General features: G+C 46.1%; 1 protein-coding gene across 4 annotated transcripts in view; it reads left to right on the forward strand.

The window, feature by feature from the left end:
- The first annotated feature begins 314 nt into the window (after positions 1-314).
- The window catches only part of LOC138526918 (uncharacterized), a 539,422-nt gene continuing 517,610 nt past the window's right edge, over positions 315-22,126 (forward strand). For 3 of the 4 annotated variants that reach the window (XR_011283776.1, XM_069637757.1, XM_069637758.1), the window contains exons 1-2: positions 315-384; positions 736-800. Coding sequence is in view for 3 of the 4 variants with exons in the window: in XM_069637757.1 (XP_069493858.1) it covers positions 324-384; positions 736-800 (126 nt within the window). In the remaining variant the exon portion in view is untranslated. Of the gene's footprint in view, positions 547-735; positions 801-22,126 lie in introns of all 4 variants that reach the window. The other variant, XM_069637759.1, reaches the window with a different exon arrangement.

A 22,126-nucleotide genomic window follows, 5' to 3' on the forward strand; every position in this document is an offset into this window, starting at 1 on the left:
AGAGGCCAGGTAATAAATTAGCTGCAGCCATGTAAACAACTCAAAAACCTTTGTCTGTTACTTTTCATACAGACCCAAACAAGAGACCTGCATATTTGTTTTTATCCATTTTTTGCAAATAAATGCTGAAAGCTGAACATAGTAATTTACGTCTGTATGTAGGTATAAAAACGGACAACTGAGCCTTATTTGAAAGGTCGAGAAAAAACCCTGTGAGTGAGCGTTCGTTCTCTGAACACAGGCCTTGCCCATCAGCGTTCACCAGGGGGCGCGCTCTGCATAAAGCAGCGCCCACACGTCCTCGGCCCCTGCCGTGGAGGAGGATGTCCGTCTGGGGGAGGAGTAGAAGGCGGCGACCTCGTACCAGAGCGGCTGCAAAGGAAGGTCTCTACCAGCAGCGTTCTGTCCTCGCTCCGCAGCTTGCGCGTTGAGGGACGGTGGTGTAATTTCCCGTTGCCTTCTAAACATCCTCCTAAGGCGACTTTTGGGTGCCCCGGAAAAGCGCTTACGCTTCACATGCCTGCCAAAATGTATATTTCAGTACCGGTAAAATACAAGTGTTTTACACAGTGGCTTATTGATTGTATGGGAAGTCCGGGGATTCTTCTAAACAGTTTTTTTTGTGTGCAATAAGTTTTTTATTATTTTCTTTCTCACGGAACGGATGGCGCGATGTCAACCTTCCCATTTCGGTGTTGCAAAGGAGATTTTACTCGTTGTTTACTTTCGTTTCAGACCCCTGCGACATGGACTGTGGGACTGGCGTGGACTCCATAGATCGATTGGCGCGTAAATATATGGTAAACCTTGAAAGACTTTATTTGTCCGTGTTTATTTTTGAGAGGTTTCGGCAGCCTTGAGTTTAAATAGCGAAAGCAATCGTTACCTTCGTAAACCTATGTAGGAGGGGTTTCTGGTTTTCTCCTAAGTAAGCGTTATCGCACATGCACTTCTTAATCGTTATTCTAAAATGTGAACATAACCACCACCTTTTGCCGGCAGTAAAACGCGTCTGGATTGAATACGCTGGCTGTGACGTGTCTCCCTTTCAAAACTGATACTAAATGTGTGATGAATCTGCAAAAGGCATTTTGAATGGGGAAATACATTTTAACCAAGTAACTAGTATGTTGTCGAGTAACTGTGTACTTGCAAAACGTATGTAATGTGGTACCTTTTTTCCCCTCATGGCGCCAGTTAAAGAAGCAGGCCGTTGCAAGGATTTGTGCCACCTTAAGCAAAAGATAATTTTGCTTCCCACCACCGTGCTCCCTGTTTGGAGAGTAGTGGCATTATTATACTCCTGTTTCCATCCGCACGGTGGGTTTTCCGCTTGCCTGCCTTTTTCTTTTTAAATGATATTGAATGTAGATCAACCTCCGGAAAATATGTGGGGCTAATCGGCACACATTTTCGTATGCTCCCGCACATAGACCTCTGTACTGTGGGTGGACACAGTCTACAGGTGCGGCCCCCTGCTGTCCTATTTAGTTGTGATATGACCGCCAGGAGTACACCATGTCATCCCAGAAGGGACGGGGCAAAACCTTTCCTCCTGCCATGGGCAGCCCAATTAACTAACGAAGGCTCCATGGATCTGGCCTGTCCTTTTTGTTTAGCTCGGTTTATGGTGGCAGCGCTCAACATGCTAATAGTGTACTTCAAACAGGCCCACCAGGGGCCTAGCTGCAGAGGCTAACAAAGGAGACAGGAAACCCCAACAACCTTTCAGATGCACTGTGTCAACCTGAAGCCAGCTCCTGCCCTCGGTATTGCTTTGACAGTAAAGTGCCATGTCTGGCATTGCATGTATTCCAGTAGGCATACCCACAGAGGGACCCCATTCAGAAAGTGTATGTGGATTGACGGCGCCAGGAAGTCGGATCTCGCTACAGCTTCAAGGGAGACCTGCCACTATAATCGGGAACCACAGAGCGCTCCATTGACCCAGCGACCCTTTGATACACAACAGACAGGAAGATGGGTGGGACTTGGTATTACATGCTTTCACCCCTTTACTATTTCTGTTGCAAAGCACTCTGGTATGACCTCATGCATACAGGAGCTTGTTGGTGGGGACCGACGATTGGTTCATTAAGGTAGGCTTAGCCTACATCAATCCCTGTGGTCCATTTGGCTTTAAAAGAGGGTGGAGCCCCTCTTTTGGGCAGGTTATCATAAGGCTTCACCAGAAACAGGAAAGAAGAACTCTGCATTGGGCCCTGTTTGAAGGTACAGTCAACCTTACATCTTCCGCCAGTGAAGGAAGGCCAGGACTTCCAAGAGGGAAGCAAGATCCTTCCCCTCATCTCCAAGGGAACAGAGGGAGGTACCTAATCCAGAGGACCATCCGGCAAGCTCCAGAACCAGTACCCACCCAGCACACAACATGCCCTGCTAGGCTCTGCAGCAATATTTCTAGGTGGGAAGTGCCATACAGTCTCTGAGCCAAACCAAGGAAGCTGCCTGCAATACTCCTACGCTTTGGGCCGTCCGCTTTAAAGGATGACACGATCCTAGTGATGAAGCTCTGAGGAGTGCATCAACAAGAATCTACCGAAGCCTGTCTTTAAAAGGATATTTTCGAGCCAGTCGAGCCCCTTGACTACACAATGACTGTTATGCCATGGTTGCTAAAGCCGTCTAAGACGCCTCGACCAGGCTGCAGAACTGCTGAGCAGCACTGCGGCGATTCCTGACCCCAAGCTGCCGTGTAGGCCAGTCTTGCTCGAGGAACTGCCTGATACCCACAGCTGTCTCCTGTCTTTAACTCTGTCGCAGAAGCTGCAAAGCGCCCTGAAACCGACTCTACACTGTCGAACACCAAGAACGTCTACAAGCACAAGGTAGTTTGTGGTTCTGGCCCCCTGGTCCTTCTCTGAAGGCCCCTAGTGACCTTTTATGACCCATTGCTCCCTTTGTGTTGAAACCAAAAATTGGGACAATGTTTATAATTTGCTTGCGTTTCCAATCTGTTAAGATCTATTCTGGTGTACCAGAGGTGTAGGGCTGTTTGATGGTTTAGAAACCGATATTCATCCCTGGACCACTGGTGCCCCTGGAAGTTGATTCATCATAGGTGTGGTTGACTGATCGTTAAAATCCTTGCTGTCATTCCTTTGGGGTCTTTGGAAGTACCTGCTCTCTGCCTTGGTAGGCCCACAGCATGACTAACCCAGCCCATAGTGGTTTGCGTGCTTCCTCTTGCATAACAATGTTAAGAGGAATTCTCCAGAATGGCTAATTTCCCTTACCTACTGAGTCCCTCAGCAGCTTTGCGGATTTCTAGGATTTATTTTTTTCACCTGGTAAGAGTGAGCCTCTTTTACCACTCTTGCATGTGTTTTGCTGTGTGTTTTCACTTTTTGTGTGATCTTGAGCACTGGAGCCTCACCTACTCCATGGCTTCATATTTGTCATGTGTGTTACACAGCACCTTCAGTGCAGTGACACAGGGTTGTCTTTGAGACTTCCCACTGACTCCATTTTCTGGGGCTGACTATTGTCCCCCAGAAAAGGTAAAGTTGCCATTAACTTTATTTTAGTCACTTTAAACCACAGACCCAGTGCACCCCATCTTACCTGGAGTATTGGAAAGCGTTAATCCTTATCCCTTTTTGTCTGTTTCTCTTGGAGTATTGTTTCGCTCCCTTTACATCAAGACTTGGCTGGTGGCAGTGGTAACTACCCTAACTTTTCTACCGCGGTTATCTTATATAAACGTGGTATTGTTTTAGGCTATTATATTAGCCTCGAACGTAAACCTGCTTGACCAAATACATTTTATTTTGGCTCCGGCTGGGTTTATTCGCCATTTCTTTTTGTTAAAGTCTATCTCGTGTTTTTCTCTGCGCGCCAAACCGGGGATGATTCCTTTTGTTCGCCGTCTTTTCGGGGGCTTCTGCACAGAAGCCCTCCTTAAGGCGCCTGAAAGTCTGGGTAGGCAGGATATGAGGGTGGGATCTTCCGACCCCTGCCATGGGTTCCCTTGGTAACCCAAGTCGCACTCCTGTTTGATTCTCTAAGAGGACTGTCCTTTCCAGGACAACCATCCTGCTGTGTGATTGAAAGCCAGGCTGTATGAATGTGGGAAAACTGCATAAAAAGCAGGTCTCTGGGACTGGAAAGGCAGAGTCGCCACTGGAACGAAAGAAACAATGAGGAGCGGACAGCAGAGGACCCCTAAAATGACTGAACCGCCTGCTGAAGCCCTGCTGCAGGTCTGAATCTTCAGAATCCGACGACAGAGAAGATCCTCCAGGAAACTTCTTCCCTTGAGCTGGTGGGACCAACCAGTCCGCCCAAACTGCAAGCCAGGACCCCTCCTCTGGTCGAATTCACTGTACAGAGCTACAGTGGGCCGGATAGCCAGGAAGGTCGGACCCTGATTGAGTTTTAAGGAGCGCACCTTTTATTCGTCGTTTTGCTCTGCTGCTGGTTTCTTCCCTGGGTAGTTCAGGACCCTCCAGTCTTCCTACTTCGTGTCAGTCCGACAGTCGCTTCAGGAACCGTGAGCCTGCAGGAACTACCAGGAACGTCCGCCTCAGCTACAGCTTCCTCTCCGTTTCAAGGTATTGTGCAAATCCGGTTGCTCGTTTCGTTTAACCGCGGTGAAGGTGTTTGAAATCTTTCTCCAATCCAAGGACTTGTCCTTCTCTTCTCTTTTGAACTAACTTATCTATCAACCAACCTCGTCCAGAAACCGTGCCATGAACTTTACTGCAAACTACCCTGAACTGTGTGATCTTGAGCAAAAGACTTTTGACCCATTGACTTTGGCCTTAAGCCTTTTCTACCTGATATTATCACTGTAGTTCCTCTTGTTCAATTGCCCTGAGTACTTACCTGTTGGTTTGATTTTAATTTCTAATAACTTTGTCTTTCCCTCGCTTTTAAATTGCTGGAGTGCCATTTTGCTCCCACTTCATTTGTGTGAGCTTAACTTGTCTGGAATTTAAGTGAAGTAGTCTGGTATATTAAGAGTGATTTTTGAACTGCTTATAATAGTGTAATGTTATACAACTGAAGAGTGAAATAAATGTATATTCTTTTACTGGAAAACCTTGAGTCAGTGTTTGCCTGAATCATAGTAATTGCTGTCCTTTTATATAACTATCTGATACTGCTCACTTACTCTTGAGATAAGTCTGGCTGCTGTGCTACTGCTACCACTTTAACTGTGTAGTACAGGCTTGTACCAAAGGTGAATTTGTACTATCACTTGTAGTCTTAATTGTGTGTGGTGTTCCCAATGGGTACTGCATATAATTCTGCTTTCTCTGAGGCTCTCCCTTGGATGTTTCTTGGGAAATCCCCCTCAAATAGTCTACGTTGCTCTGATCTTTAATCCTGCAATGGTTTAAGGTAAATGACTGTGATGCTAGGAACCAATGCAGTACTTCAGGGACTCTATTTCCCATTTGATTGCAAGAGCCTCTAGCTTTATAGTGGCATCATTTTGTTTCCCGGAAAATCATTTCCTGCTTGTAAACAAGATGGAGTGTTGTTTTCCATCATACTCCTGGGATTGGACAATAAGTCTCCCAGTCCTACTGTTAGTTGGAGGAAAAGATATATAAAATCTAGATCAGCGTGAGATTTAAAAGTCCATCTTTCAGTTGTTCAAAAGCTAGCTTGTCTGCTCTATCACATGCTATCTTATTTGGATAATTTTCAGTTTCTCGGCGAAGGAGTCCCCTTTTCCAGTTGGAAAAGGATGGAATGAATACGCCATAATGCCTGACTAAGCATAGAGGGCTTCTAATTCTTGGTACTTTTTTGTTTTTGTTTTTTCAAATGTATTTTGATACTCGTTTGTGCAAGCAAACTTTACACAAAAGAAAAAACATACATTTGAATCCTCATTTAAACATACTCCTTACAAAAGACACAGCGATTTTAAAAAAAATAAATAAAAAAATAAAACAGCAACCTATACAGTTAGCGGTACAAAGTGCTGACTGCAAATATTTCCATGATCTCTTTCAGGATAAATCAGTTATTTTAATTTTTCCTAAAAAGATGCAATCATCAATGATATTTCATTCCCACTCGAAAGGCGATTCCAAAAGAAAACTCGAGCATCAGCAGCCATTCATCGCTTTCAACAAAAGGCCTCAAGAGAAGCAGTCGTAAATTATGGCAGTTGGTATGCTCCCATCACAAGATGTTTTGGGAACTGTTCTTCCAGTGTTCTGCCCTACAAACCGTACCCTGTTTCACACTCTGGAACTTGCTTTCTAATGGTTAACACTTCCCCCAAGGGCAGAAGATTCAGTGTAAACCGTAGACATTCAGCACACCAATATGCGTTTGGCAACTTTCAAAGATACCTTGAGTGTTCCAAGCAGCGAATCGCGTTTCATGACGTAATGATAGATATTATCATTCCTACACATGTTATAGTTTTGCACCAATCCTGTAGAAACAGCCTCTTAACGATAGACAGGTTTTCAATTAGTGACTCATTGGATTCTGATATATTTTAAAGGATTTCTTCACTTGTAAGTTTAAAATCCCGAATGGGTCCCAATTTAAAATCTAAAATGCAATCTGTAAAATAGCGAATTCTTCGGTGGCACTAGAATAAATAATAAAGGTTAAGATTTTCCACTAGCCTTTTCTTAGAGTGAAGACAAACCTAATTCAAAACGAAGACTGGTATAGGGACGCACATCGGAAAGGCTGTTTTTTCCATAGTCCACTCGCTGCTTAAGATAAGATTTTCAGATGTCACGTAGCAGACTTTGTTACTTTATGCACTTCAGTAGTTTTAAAGGCCTCTACTTTTCTAGAGGCTTTTAGAAGTATTTAACCTGAAATTACTGACAATTCTTATAGTGTATGCTTGAAGGAGTGTGCCTTTACTTACCGCAACGCTGCTACATTGTAAACAATTTCGGCAGGCAGGGTTGTGTACACGGGGCAAGGACTAACCTGTAGTCCTCTTTCTTCGTCTTTTGTCCCGCCCTCCGCCTCGCTCTTGGCCCGATCCTTGCACATATGTGCCGGGAAGGGACGGATGGGAGTGCTCGAAAGAAGCTTTTTACTCTCCACTGCCCCTACAGAAACCCTCTGGCCAGCTGGCTGGCTTCTTCACATGTCTTCTATGACCCCTACTGCTGCTATCACCATTAACAACCTGAAGCCCAACGTGGCAACCCCTACTTTATTATTATTGAAAACTAGGTCTCTCCCAGCTCACACTGGTGAAATTTGGGACCTACTGTCCAGCAGACAACCAGAGTTTCTATGCTTGACTGAAACCTGGCTTACACCCAGCTCGGTGTCGGCATTAGTTCAAGCTATTCCCACTGCCTACCTTATCCACCACGATCACCCACCCTCCAAACGTGGGGGTGGAGACGCGGTTATTTTCCGGGACAAGCATGCTGTTACCCAATTGTTGTGCCCTCACGCACTCGATATGGAAGCTCTTCTTTTTAGAGTGGCCATTAAACCATTTTGTATTATTCATTTCCTGTTCATATATCACCCTCCCGGGTCCATAGGCTCCTTTGGGAAAGGCCTAGCTGACCTTGAAGCTGGCCTGAATCTGCAATATACCAATTTAGTGGTATTAGGGGATCTTAACCTACATTTCAATCTGCCAAGACCCACTGAGTCAACTACCTTCTTTGACATTCTTTTCTGATCTGCATCTACATCAACTGATTCAGGCCGCTACCCATTCTCATGGGAACACGCTTGATCTAGTATTTGCCAAGGACTTTATGTCCTGTTCCATCGAACCAGTGGTGTGGTCTAACCACCACTTGGTATCCTGTACATTTACACTAGCGAACCCACCTTCTAAACTCCTCCCTCCTAAAACTCTATTGCGTTCCTGGCGCTCGGTCGATACTAAGGCTCTTGGCGCTCAAATAGCCACTGATTGTGCCTCGCGGAGGCCACTATCTCTAAAATTTCTCTCCCAATCCTTTGTGGCCGTCGCAGATCTATGCGCCCCACTTAAACTGACCCAAGGCCGCAGATTACCCCACAACCCTAGTTCACGGACCAGCTTCAATCTGCTAGTCTGAAACTCCGACAAATGGAGTGCAAATGGCGAAACAGCTTTAACCCTGTGCTTAGAGAATCCTATAAACTTGGGCTCTCCACTTATCTGGTCGAGGTTAAGCTGGCTAAATCTTTTTTCTCTCAAAAAATCAAAAATGCCCCATGTCAGCACAAAGCTCTGTTTTCGATTGTACATTCATTAGCCTCCACTGAGGCCCTTACTTCCAGGGTCAAGCCCTCTCAAAAGTTGTGCAATGACCTTGCCTCATTTTTCATCACTAAAATTGAAGTGATTCGCTCGAATATCGCGAAATCCCCTGCGATAATGACGCCAGATGCCATTATACTATTACCTGCCCCCCCTATCGATCTTTCAGCCAGTTGGTCTACTTCCTCACTTTTTAGTGAGGCAGTGGTCCTAGCGGCCATACTGAAAATCAAATATTCCTCCTCTGAGGATGCTATTGCTGCCACCATCATGAAGAAGATCGCCTCAGACCTACTAGCTGATATTACCTTGGCTATTAATGACTCGTGCCAGTCAGGCCTGGTCCCTTCGGAGCTGAAATCTGCGAGGGTTATTCCCCTTCTTAAGAAGCCCACACTTGATCCCACGGTCCCTGCTAATTTACGCCCTATTTCTTTACTTCCCTTTCTGTCAACCTTTGGAATCTCTTATTACTTCCCTCCTGTCCTCCTTTTTTTTTTTTCTTGGAATCCTCTAACATTTTTAATCCTGCTCAGGCTGGCTTTAGGCCACGTAGAGGCACTGAAAGTGTGCTGGTGTCTGTACAAGACGACATGTCCAGACGAGTTGACGCAGGTGGAGTTGGTGCTCTGATTGTTGGACTTATCAGCCGCGTTCGACACGGTTGATCACCCTATTCTGCTCTCACGTTTGGCTCTGATCGGGATATCTGGACTTGCATGGTTTACTTCTTTTCTTTCAGATCATACCCAAACCCTGGCTATGCCCCCCTTTCTTTCTTCTTCCTGCCCCCTCACTTGCGGTGTCCCATAGGGATCTTCACTTTCCCCAATTTTGTTTAACATATACATCTGGCCGCTGGTCTGCCTCATCCGCTCTTATGGCCTCAACTGCTACTCTTATGCTGACGATACCCAAATCCTGATCCAGTTAGTTCAAGATCAGGCTGAGATATCGTTGTGCCTCCATGACTACCTGAGAGCTGTAAGGGACTGGATGGACCAGAACTGGCTTAAACTTAATGGCGACAAAACAGAGGTATTGGTGGTGGGCTGTCCTCCAGACTCCTCACTGTGGACCTCAGCCTTTTGGCCCACCTCTGTAGGCCCTCTTCCCAGCCTAGGTACTAAAGTGAGAAATCTGGGTGTTATTCTCTCTGCCAATCTTTCCATGTCGAACCAAGTGACGGCTGTGTGCCAAGCCACCCACCATCAGATCAGGCTCCTTAAGAGGGCTTTACCCATGATACCGGAAGCCTTTTGCCCCCCTGTGGTGGCTGCGTTTAGTGCTCTCAATTAGACTATTGCAACTCTTTGTATCTGTCGCAGCCGATCGGTCTAATACAGCGGCTTCAGCGCATGCAAAATTTGGCAGCTAGGCTAGCACTGGCACTCCTTATGGTGCCCACATCTCTCCAGTACTTCGCCGACTCCACTGGCTTCCGGTGGGCCAGCAGGTCCTCTTTAAGTCTCTGTGTATTGTGCACCGGGCGGTTCACGGCCAAGGAGCTGAGTTTCTGCAATCAAAATTCACTCGCTATATCCCTACACGGGATTTGCGCTCCTCGACCACTAATCTTCTTGCTGTGCCTAGGTTCAATCGTGAAAGGGTCAGTGGTAGAGCCTTTTCTATCGCTGCGGCTAGAGTCTGGAACAACCTCCCTCCGGCACGTAGAAGTGCTCCTAACCATCTTGGTTTCAGAAGAGCCCTTAAGACCATTTTGTTCTCTCTCTCGCTCTCTCTCTCGCCATCCTCTGTGTGATCAGCTCTCCCTTCCAGCGCCATGATGCCTGTGCGCTCTATAAGTTTATATAACATAACAGAGGCTGGATAACTCCATTCCGTATGAAAAATCCAAGATTCTAAGAGAACAATTTCTTTTTTAAAATTACTATTTTTTACTTTTGTTTTGTTTATTTGAGTTTCAGTATACACATATACATTGAGTACAGTATACATGTTTACTAAGAACAATGCATACTCAAACAGGATATCAGGGTACAAGGACTACTTATCGGCCGCCCCCCCACCTGATAGAATTCCCCCCAACCTGCCAGTGTACTCCTCCCTTCCTCCCCCATCACAGCCCATTCTAACGCTACACAGTACCTACAGTTCTCCCTCTCAGGGGAGCTTCCAGTCTGCAGAGAACCGTTAGCCATCTAGCACCTGGCCCCATTCCACCATCACCCCTTCCACCTCAGGGTCCCTAGTTCTGTTATATATCCAACTCTGCCATGCCCCCCCTGCAGACATCCTCCTTTCAATGCACCACAGATGGGCCCTGTGGTCTCTTTTAGGCTTTGGCCATCTGTTTTATTTGGCCCAGTTTATGCTGGTATTAACAATCTGTTTCAAACATTATTCCCCCCCGCCCCGGGAGTAGTCCCCACAGACACACCTGCAGACTGCACTCGAGGCTGGAGCCAAGCAATTCATTCATCTTTGCAATCACCTTCCGCCAGTATCACGCCACCACCAACCATTCCCAGAGCATGTGCCACATCCCCGCCGGCCCCATAGCACAATGAGGGCAGTCTGAACTCTGATTGCTAATCATTGCATGCAGTTTGACCAGGGCCACATCTACCCTGTGCAGGATGTTAAATTGAATACGTTGGAACCTGGTGTTCTGTGAAATCCTGCAGACCTGTTCCCATATTTTCGTTCATTCTCCCTCCGCAGTCGGGCCTCCCATGTACCTCTCCCATTTACTATGAGCTATCAGATCCTTCGTAGGGAATGTACTCTGCAGTGCTCGATACATTCGGGAGACCCTGCTCCCCCCCCCCCCACTGTCTTGTATTAGGAACACCTGTGGTTCCTTCGGGATCTCCCTCCATATGGCATCCAGTAGTCTGGTCACTGCTCTGTACGTTAGGAAATGCCCCTTTGGCACACCTTAACAAGCACTCTATTCCTGCCTTCCACCCTTGAACAAGTCTCCCACTGTCTTGCACCCCCAGTCCAGAGATCCCTATCCTCAATGCCAAGCAAAGTCCCACATGAACACCCCAGGGTAGGTCTGCACTATAAGAGGCCAGTCACATGCAGTTTCCTCAAAAGCTTCCTCCAGAGCATTCTTGCCACCTAAAGACGTTGGTGGCCCCCATTTTTGCCACTGTGCCACACCCCAGCTCTATTCCCTGCCGATGGGCCGGAAGGGCTGCCAACATTGCAGTCAACAGTTCTGCTCTTGTGTCTGTTCACACTCATATCGCTTACAACTGCTGCTATGAAATAATGCCAATAGTCTGGTAAATTGAGGCCCCCCTCCGACCACGGACGTCGAAACGTTGCCAGTGATACCCTCTTTCTCCCTGAATCCCACAGCAGCTCCCCAACCTTCTCATCCAACATCTTAAAAAATACTTTCTTGACGCCATAAGGTATGTTAGTGAAATAGTAGAAAAGCCTTGGAAGTATAACCATTTTGCAAAGTGCAACCCGTCTCATCAATGAAATCGGCAACTTTTTCCAAAACTAGATAGTCCCCTATCCCTGACAATACTCTGGCCGTGTTCTGTACAAATGTCTCCTATATCATGAAAGACTTTGATTCCCAAGTATCTAAATGCTTCTCCCCTCTCATCTTTTCCCCCAATGCGGAGGGTAGTGAAATCAGGGTCATGCATTGACCCCAACAGGAACAGTAATGATTCGTCCTTGTTAATGCGCAATCCCGACAGTGTGCAGAAATTCCCTAGAATCCCTAGGAACATTGACATGTTCGCTCGCAGGTTTAATAAGTCGGCCGCATAAAGAGAGACCATGGGCCTCATTACAAGATGGGCGGAATGGGATTAACGGCGCTGGTAATGGTGCCGGTGCCGTTAATCCCATTCCGCCCTATTACGTGGTTCCCTCGCGGGACCCGCTCTGGATGTCTGGTTTTACCAGACATCCAGAGCGGGTCCTGCGAGGGGACCAGGGAGCTAACACAACGGGCCCGTAATGGGCCTGTTGTGTTAGCTCCCTCCCCATTCCCATTGAGCCCTATGGGGGCTCGAATGGGGAAGGACCGGGCTCGGGTTCCCTGAAGGAGGAAATACCGGGCCCTCCAATGTCGGAATGGCCCGGTATTTCCCCATTCAGGGAACCCGGACACAATTTTGGAGGCATGGCTACCTCCAAAGTCATAATGAGGCCCCAATGTGTTACCTCTCCCGCCAGTATCCCTGCCTCACCCATCTCCTTCCTGAGAAACTCAGCTAGAGGTTCTAGCGCCATTGAGAACAAAATCGGCGAGACAGGGGCACTCCTGTCTCGTCCCTCTACCCAGCGCCCACTGCCACGAGACCATGTTATTTGTTTTCACCCTCTCTACCGGCCTATTGTATAGCAGTCGTAACCATTGGCAGATATTTTTCCCTAGTTCCAAGACTTTCAGTACTCGGCCAGTCCCACTCCAGCGAGTCAAAGGCTTTCATTGCATCAAAGGATGACAATGCCATCTCCCTCCCGGAATCTTTGACCTGGTCCATCACGTGATGCAGACGGCTGAGATTCATTGAGGTATTTCGTCCCCCTATGAACCTGCATTGATTTGGATGCACCAAAATTGGAGCCACCTTAGACCATCTACTAGCCAGGATCTTCTCCAGGACGTTTGCATCAATATTCAGCAGTGAGATCGAGGCAATGGGACATACAGTCTAGAGGATCTTTGCTCCCCTTCAACAGGACTGTTATCACTGCCTCCCTCATTGAGTCTGGGAGAATTCCACCAGGAAACCATTGCTCCCGGGTGCCCTCCCTTTCTTCATCTGCAAATCGCAGGTGAGATCTGTTTCCTCAATTGCCCCCGAGAATAGTGAATGCAACTTGAATGCATCTGCCATCCATTGTTGAACCCACGAGAATAGTGATCCAAACCATCTGTCATTGTCAACTTCGTCGGTTTCATTGCTCATCTGGTTCTGTAGCTTCGTCAGCATTCCGATGGTTTCTGTTAAAGTTCATTTTCTTCGCCTTGAGAAGGTATAAATGTGCAATCTGATTCTCCAATTTTTGCACAAACTCCTCCATTCTTAGGTCCTTGACATGATCACAGCTATCTGTTCTGGAGTGTCATCAGTCGGATTGCTCTTAACTCTTCCTTGATCGCATTGAATCCTTTTATGGGCGTATTGATTGTCTGTAGCAATTTCCATCTGGTTATCTGCAACCATTTAGTGTTTACTCCAACTTGGATTTGTGGCATGAAGATCGTTGTGAACTGATGAGGTGAGACTGGACAGTCTATGCTCATATGGGATTGCATGGAATGCTTCTGATTTAGCAGAGAAATAGTTTTCTCTTCATTCGAGTTATCAGTTCCAAAGATCTCTTCTGTCTCAGGTGAGCATCTGCTTTCGCTTTCGGGAAACTGTCAATATTCAGGTCTTTTTTCGGGATCACTAATGCTGGAACGTGGACATTTACTATTGTGCATATGCCTCCCCAGTTTTTCGGCAGTCTGATGTATGCCTTGGGTCCGCATGCCCAATTATGATCTATAATTACTGCGGTTCCATGTACCATTCCTGGAGCGTCAAAGATTTGTCCACAGTTCTGATTTTCTCCCATCTTCCTTGTGCCATTGTTCCTGAAGCACAATTTCGGGCTTTCTAGCGGCACTATCTGCAGGGGTCCTCCTCTGTCTTCGACCCATGTCAGCAGCTTTGCAAGTTTTGGCCATACTGGTTTGCACAATCTTTGTGAGTTCTCAATTGCTTCCTTGCAGACTCCAAGGACCATCCATGCTCGGCATATCACTACTTCTTGCTCCCATCCGTTTGGTGAGAGTACCGTTACCCAAATCTGCATTTGGCCTCTGTTTTTCCAAATTTGAGCCTCTTCTGGAGTTTTCCCTTGGACGTTTAGTCTCGGGTTTACTTCCAATCTTATTCCTGCTCCTTTAACTTCAGGTTTCTCATACTTGATCACCTGATTCCTAGTATGAGTTCTATTTCTCGTCTTAATATCCTGGACATAATCCTCTTCATCGGGATAAGCTGTTTCAGTTGCCCAGATCAATGAGGCGTCACTTCCCATGAACTGGCCTCTGGTCTTGCACATTGCTACGTGTGAGAGACCGTGTGCTGTTGGGACATCAATTTCTACAGCTACAAAGATCTTAGACTTCCCCATGCTGTACGTCAGGAGTGCACAAACAAAGCATTCTCCTCCAGAATTTCGTCTCCCAACCTCCTTCATGTGCTGGTACTAAATGTTGTTTCCCAGATGTGCGGTGCTGTCCACGTAGTCGTTTAGTTCATTGTCATCTCCATGCATGCTTCTCTTGATTCCTAGTGTTTTCCTGTAGTTGGCTATGACTACATCCCTAAATGCATTTGTATAGCCTTTTCTTGCTGGAGTACTCTCGGGTATCCTGGTCCATGGTGCAGGTCTCCTCATCTGTGCCATTTGAGTGGACAGGAGTCTGGCAGCTCTTTCATGGTCCTTATGCATCTTTTCTCTGCTGCGTGCAAATGCCCATGCCAACCAGCCTGACGCCGGTCCGGTCTATGGCTGTATTGTAGACCTGGTACTTGTCCCTTGTGTTAGGACATGTGTGCTTGGCAATACAGTCTCTGTGGTTTTGTTCTTCAGTTCCTCTTGTAGTTTCCTCGCTCTGGCTATGTATCGGAATAACGAGTCTACTATCAGGTTTCTGTGCAGAGTTTCTCCTAGTTGGCTTTGGTTTTCTCAAGAGTTTCTAATATGACTGCTTCTGTTTTTTTCTCTTTAATTCTTCATGTTTTCTTACAATATGTGTTGTGAGGGTTTTTATGGCAGGCAGTCTGCTTCTCTACTGCTTTGGTTCGAGGTTCTGCGGTCATTGACACTAGGCCAGTTTCATGTGCATTCAGTGTTTGTATGCGTGTAGTTGTCCGTGATTTCACTTCCTTCATCTCGTGCCGACCCTGTCTCCGGCTTTTCTTTTCATTCGTTACCTCGAGTGTGTGTGTGTATCATTGCTTATCACATTCATTTCAAGTTCATTCACTCCACCGTCAGATCTCCTAGGGACTGGAATGACTATATAAGGTCTGGGTGCTTTTGTGGGTTTCATACGTGTATCAGGTGGGTTTACTGAAATTGGAACGCTTCGTGCACCAATAAATAATGCATTTCTGATCGTTAATGACAGTAAAATAATGATAAATATGATGCATAAGTACATTATGGTTCTATACGTTAGGCGACAGCATTTCCTTCCAGAGAAGCGGTATGACTCTATGCTTGTGGAAGGACCCGGTTGCTGCTCTGGACCCCCATCTTAGTCATTCAATAAATGTCACTGTTATTTTTCCCTCACCCAATATCGTCTTCCAAGTTCTGTGTTTAAGAGTGTCAGGTGCTTCAAAAGTGTCCCCCTTCTTGTGAATGACAAATTGTCTCTTATTTCAGGATGCAGTTCCTTTGCTAGACTATGGGAAGAAAAATAAAATAACGCTTCAGTGAGTTCCTTTACTGTGCATATTCAAAGTAAGTAAGCTCCCAGTCCACACCTCGAATCTACTTCAGTCCTGAGGACATATTGGACACTGATCAGTATGAATAAATGGGGAACGAATGACAACAAATATAAGTACTTGACTCTGCTCCCTCGATCTGTCCCTCGGCGGAAGGCTTTCTTAGAATCTCCTCAGATAGTCTTTCTGATGGTTGGAAAGTTCCACCTGGAGTATGATCCGTGCAGGAGCATTCCCATCTGTGTGACATTAGCTGGATCTCTGATGAATGTGAGGACGTCAACATCGATAGGTCTCCCCACTAGCTCTGGAAAGTCAGTGGCTAGGCGAAAGAGGACATTGTGTGCCAATCTGCTGTCTTCTGGTGACGGGGACATCTGTCCTGTCTTGCTGGGTTCAGGATTGTATGTTTTTTCCTTGATGTAATCAATGTCTGCTCTGTCCTGTCACGTGGAGTGCGACTAGAATTCAGATCTTATTTAAAAGATGGCTTAAATGTTCAGTGTTTCTGGGTCTCGAAGAGATGCGAGTGTGTCTGTCGTTCTTCCAATAAGAGTTGGACAGTCTACGATTATGCGAAAGAACAGTGTGTTGACAAGCTCATTTATTTCTGTCTGTGTTGGGAACATTTGGTTCTTTCTCACTGTACTCGGGGAGTAGGATAAGTTGTTCGGCAATGACAGTGAGGACTTGTCTTATTGTCTTTTTGTTTTCAGGATCTTGTAAAAAGTCTGTGACACTGGTGAGCCTCCCTACCAGTGACTGGTATGACCTCAGTACTAAGTCGAAATAGGTGACTAGGTCCTTTGTGATGTCTCTACTGTGGGACACCATAAGTGATTCCGAATAGGGTTCCGGTGTGGAACGAGTTGGGATACTGTATTTGCTTCCAATGTAAGTGTCCTCGGTCAAAATTTGGCATATCCTTTTCTTGTTGAGGCTTAAGTGTGCCTCAGTCCAAAGTTCAAAGTCGACAGATTATATTGTGGCTTATGCATGTAAGTTTTCTTCTTCATCCTGCAACTAGGATGCACAGAGTGTCCGTTAAGTCCTTATCCCCTTTTTTGCTTAGAGGAAGTGTCCAATTGAAGCCACAATTTGCAAAAAGTTATTTTGTCTTTACTTTGCTGGTCATGCGTCCTTCTTCGTGCGTCATGGATCGCGTCTGCACGTGCTGTGGTTCTTCCCTGTCGCTCGTAGATTCCTCTCGTTGGGGTGCAGGCATGGGGAGCTTATCCGAAGTAGGGTTTGATATCACAGAGAAAAATCCACGCTCTCCTGCCTTGTAGCTTCACAGAGGACGGAGTGCAGTCCTCTACGATAAAAGGACTGTTGAATCTTGGCTCGTCCCACCTTTTCCTTGTAAGGTTTTTCACAAGGACGGCATCTCGTAGACCTGGAACTGAGTCTGATGCAGTGTCTCTTCTGTGTTCTGTGCTGCGCTGCACCCTTTTCGTCATCGCTGCAGCTGGTCTGAAATTACAGTAAGGCAAGATGTCATGCAGTTCAGGTAATTTTGCATTTCAGACCCTAAAACCCCTCCTGTTGACTGGGCATCACATCTAGCTCTATCTATATCATTCTTCCTGTGGCTATCTCGTGGTGTAACATGGTCTGAGCCTGGTTGGTTCCGAAGTGCATACAGTGCCAATGGAAGGCAGTGCAACCATCCCTTCCTTAGAGTAAGCTTCAACTTGGCTATTCTCTCCTTCAACAAGCCGTTGAGCTTCTCACAGATTCCGTTACCTTGCGGATTATAAGCCGACAAGAACTTGTGCTTTATAACAAGCTGCAAGCTAATATGTTAAAATATTGAATTAACAAAGTGAGGGCCATTATTTGATCTCATGACTTTGCATACCCCCCACCTTGGGAACAGGTAGAGTTTGGGTATGTACATGGACCTGCCTCTATACATCTAGAGAATGGACACACCACACCAATTAAGTATCTGTACCCTGAGGATGACTCCTCATTACTTTTAGTGTGTGTCCAGCGGTGAATTGCTGGCAGATTATGCAGTTCACCATAAGAATGCAACATGCTCAGCTAAATTTGGTATGAACCAGTCTTCCACAAGCGTTGCTGCTAGATTCTCCTTTGTCATATGCGTTGAGTAATGTAACTGCTCCAGTGCCATTTTTAATAGGGCTACAAGCATTACTGGTTTACCAGTGCTGTCCTTTCGCCACAAGCTGTCAGAGGGGTTTAAAGAACACCCTTGACGCTTCCACAGGTTTTTCTCTTCCTGTGGTGCCTCCCCTTGCAGTTCCATTAGCTGCGTCTGCCCAAGGCTACTATAGGCTTCAGGTGTTGTTCGTGCAACCATCATCCTTCATTGGTACAGGCGACTTCCACTTGCATAATCGTCTCACTTTTGGATGCCATACGCTTGGCTTCCGTGTCTGCTGCTTGGTTTCCTCGTCAGATAAAATCTGTCCCTTTCGTGTGGGCGGCACATTTCAAGACCGCTATGACCACTGGGAGCTGTAGTGCCCTAATCAGCCTGTCCAATAGGGCTGCACCGGCGTGCTGTCTGCTCGGAGGTAGCCCCTCCTTTTCCAGCGCGCTTAGCCTGCGTGTACTGTTGACATCACATAGGAGGATTCACTGTACACCATTACTTCCTGGTCTGCGTGATTCTCAATGTCGAGTATCAATGCCAATAATTCTGCAGCCTGTGCTGAGTAATGCAGTGGTATTCGCGCACTAATAAGTAGTCGGAATTCCCCATTTGCTGTGTGTTTTATTACAGCGACGCCTGTATATCTTTGTCATTTTGATTGATCCTTGAAGACCCCTTCTCCTGCCAAGGCATTTTCCTTCACCCTGGGGATTTCCTCATAGAATTCTTCATAATTTGCAGAGTCATGTATGGTCTCTCCCTCAGTGACTGGCTCTGCTATGAACATGGCTAGGTTCACTATTTTACATCAGACTATTTTTATCGAGGGATTCGATATGATCACTTCATAAGCAGAAGCTCTCTGAGATATCAATGTGCCTTTCGGTTTCTCTAAAATAGCAAATAATGAGTGCTTGATCTACAATGTCATTGAGCATCCCATTACAATGGTTGTCGCCTTCTCTATGGCGAACGCTGCGGCAGCTAAACTTTGTTCGCATCGGAAGTGGCCTCTCATTACTGGGTCCAGATTCCTGCTGGTAATATGCCAGGGGCTTGTACCCCAAAGAGGTTCTTTGAGCGAGCACTGCCGTCATGACGCTGCCATTTGTGTGTGAAAACAGATAAAATTCCTCTGCATAATTGGGGATCCCTAGAACGGAAGCTGTGCAAATAGCTCTTTTCAGTTCAGCAAACCCTTTCTGCATGGCCTCAGACTATTCGATCTTTTCTTTCGTCATTTGGGCCTTCTTTAGAGCCTGAAGTAAAGGCTTAGTGTTCGAGCTGTAGTCGAAGACCCATGCCCCGACATAGTTGCATAGGTCTAAAAAGCTCTGCATCTGCTTTATCGTGTGCAGCTTAGCTGTGTTGAATATGGCTTCAGCCCTTTCTGGGGTCACTTTCTTTCCTTCATGTGAGATCACCTGGCCTATGTACAGCACTTCTTGTTGACAGTACTGTAACTTTTCCTTGTCAACCTTATATCCTTTCCTAGCCAGTATGGTCAGTAGCTGAACAGAATCGTGCCTGCATTGCTCTTCTGTTGTGCTGCAGATTAAAATGTCATCCACATACTGCAGGACGACACTTTGTAATGCAATATTGCTTAAGTGTATCTGCAGGACTCTGTTGAAAATAGGAGACTCACAGTACCCCTGTGGCAGCCTCGTGTTTGTCAGACGCATCTGTCTAAACGTGAATGACGTCCGATCTTGTGAGTCTCGGTGCAATGGGATTGAGAAAAATGCATTTTTCAAGTCAATCACTGTGAAATATTTTGCCTCAACTGGTATATTAGGTAGGATTGTAGACGGGTTAGGGACTAGAGGGAACTCGGCCTCAACAATATCGTTTATTGGCCTTGGGTCCTGTACTAGCCTCCAAGATCTCCCCTTTACTTTTTTTCACAGGCTACACTGACTTATTACATGGTAACTCTGACGTCACTAAGATGCCCTTGTCCATCATGGCAGAAATTGTCTTGAATATCCCCTCATCTGCCTCTCTGGACATGGGATATTGTCAGGATCTTGGTAGAATTGCTCCTGGTTTCAGTTTAATCCTTACGTCTCCAACCCCCTTCAAGAGACCCACGTCATAGGGTCCTTTAGTCCACACTGAGACAGTCACTGTAGCTATGTCATCAAAATATTCAGGACGTTTTAGTGCCAACATCATTCTCTGTGGTACTTCTCTTTTTTTAATCATCTTTACCCAAAAGGTGAGACTCAATTCCACCATCGTCTCTCCCATTTCTGCTTGTTCTTTAAACGTCAGTCACTCGATATCCTTCTTCAATGGCAATTATCGCGCACCATTGTCTGCCCTCGTCATCGTAACCGTCAACCAACACCACTCTCCCTCGTATTGCAGCTGCGTGTATCATCAAGGGAAATACTTGTGCCTTCTTCTCGTTCATCTGTATTCTTGGTCTGAATAAAAACTCATCAGGGATTCTCATGATTCTGTCTGCAAGGCTGGCAATCCTACCATAAGCAAACGCATGCCATATGCTATGATTTCTGGCTCTAATGGTATGGCCCTCATGGCTACGTGTCCTGATTATGCTCTAACCATTTCGCATACATTTAAATAGTGTATTCCTAGAGTGGAACTTACTATGCCCTCCTCCGTGAACAAGATTGTCATGTTCAACTTTGTCATTAAGTCTCGACCCAAAATATTTACTGGGGTCTGTAGAGAATGTAGTAGGGGTATGTTCATTTCGCAATCCCCTATAGAGACTGGAAGTGCCTTTTGTAAAGGGAACTCGACTGGTTGCTCCTGTAAAACTCTGAGTATCTATGGCCTCGCCGGGCAAGGAAAATTTGCCTTCACGTATGCACAAGCGTGTCACACCCGTGTCAACTAGGAAGGAATATTCTTTATCCCCTATGACGACATCCACCCTGGGTTCCCTGTGAGGGTCTAGTGTCACCGATGGGATAGAACACATCAGGGTTCCCAGTGAGCTGTCCTAGCTTATATTTGTTTGTTTTGTTTGTTTATTAATTTGTATAGCGCACCTGACCCAAGGGTATATGGGCGCTTAAGCTTCGAGTTACAGGCAAGGTAGGGCACAGTTGTACAGTGATGAAGCAAAGGTATACTTGACAAGATAGCAATTAGTGCATAGACAATAATATTCTGACATAGTGCAAAATACATTCTTGCAGAGGGTATGCATTCAATCATGGTAGGTTAATTGTTGAGTAACCAGGTGATGACCTTAGTTCTGAAAGGCTGGAAGGTGGGTGTAGATTTGATATCCAGTGGAATGGTATTCCAAAGTTGTGAAGCCAGAGCTGGGAAGCTGGAACCACCAGCTCTTTTGAGGGAGAATTTGGGCACAGTCAGTTGTAGTGTATTAGAGGATCTAGTGGTTCTAGTGTTCTGTCTTAGTGTAAATTTGTTGGTGAGATAGGGAGGGGCAAGGCCGTTGAGTGCTTTATAGGTGAGGCAGATGGTTTTTAGATCTATTTTTTGTTGGATGGAGAGCCATTTGCATACAATTCTGGTAGCCGAAATATGTTCTCTTCTGGGAATATTCAGGGCGGCACGGAGTGCATTATTTTGTAGAACTTGCAATTTATTAATTACCGTTTTGTTGGCACCTACGTAGAGACTATTTCAGTAATCTAGTTTAGATTGTATAAGTGCTCTGGCTAAGGTGAGACAGTTGTTAGGGGAAATCAACGGTCTACAGGCCCTGATTAGTTTGCCCGTGTAGGCCGTGGCTGAGGCAGTCATATTAATTTGTTTGGCTAGATTAGTATTCGTGTCGAGGTAAAAACCAAGGGTTTTTACACTCTTGGTGATAGGGATGGTGTTGCCGTCAATGGTAAAGCTAGTGTAGCTGGGACTAAGTTTCCGAATGGTGTTGGGTGAGCCGACAAGGAGCAGTTCAGTCTTGTCATCATTCAGGCAGAGGCCATGTGTGGCCATCCATGTCTGAATGATGGAGAAGACTTCATTGATCCAAATGGCGTCCGAATTATAGTTGCCGGATAAGGTAAGGAGTATCTGGGTGTCATCTGCGTAGTTGGTGTAGGTGACACCCAGATGGTCCAGCTTGTCGAATAGGGGCTTTGTAAAAATGTTATACAAAGTAGGTGACACACAAGATCCTTGTGGGACACCACAAGTAATAGGGATAGGGTCGGCAGCTGCTAGGGGTGAGAAAACCCGCATGGTCCTATTGTCCAGGAAGGATTGGATCCATGAAATTGCGGAGTGGGAGAAGTGTACTGCCGATGACAGATGGTTGCACAGGATTTTGTGATCAACCAGATCAAAGGCAGCGGATAGGTCAAG

Source organism: Ambystoma mexicanum, chromosome 14, assembly GCF_040938575.1.
Source record: "Ambystoma mexicanum isolate Mex_15411 chromosome 14, UKY_AmexF1_1, whole genome shotgun sequence".
NCBI classification, from domain to species: domain Eukaryota; kingdom Metazoa; phylum Chordata; class Amphibia; order Caudata; family Ambystomatidae; genus Ambystoma; species Ambystoma mexicanum.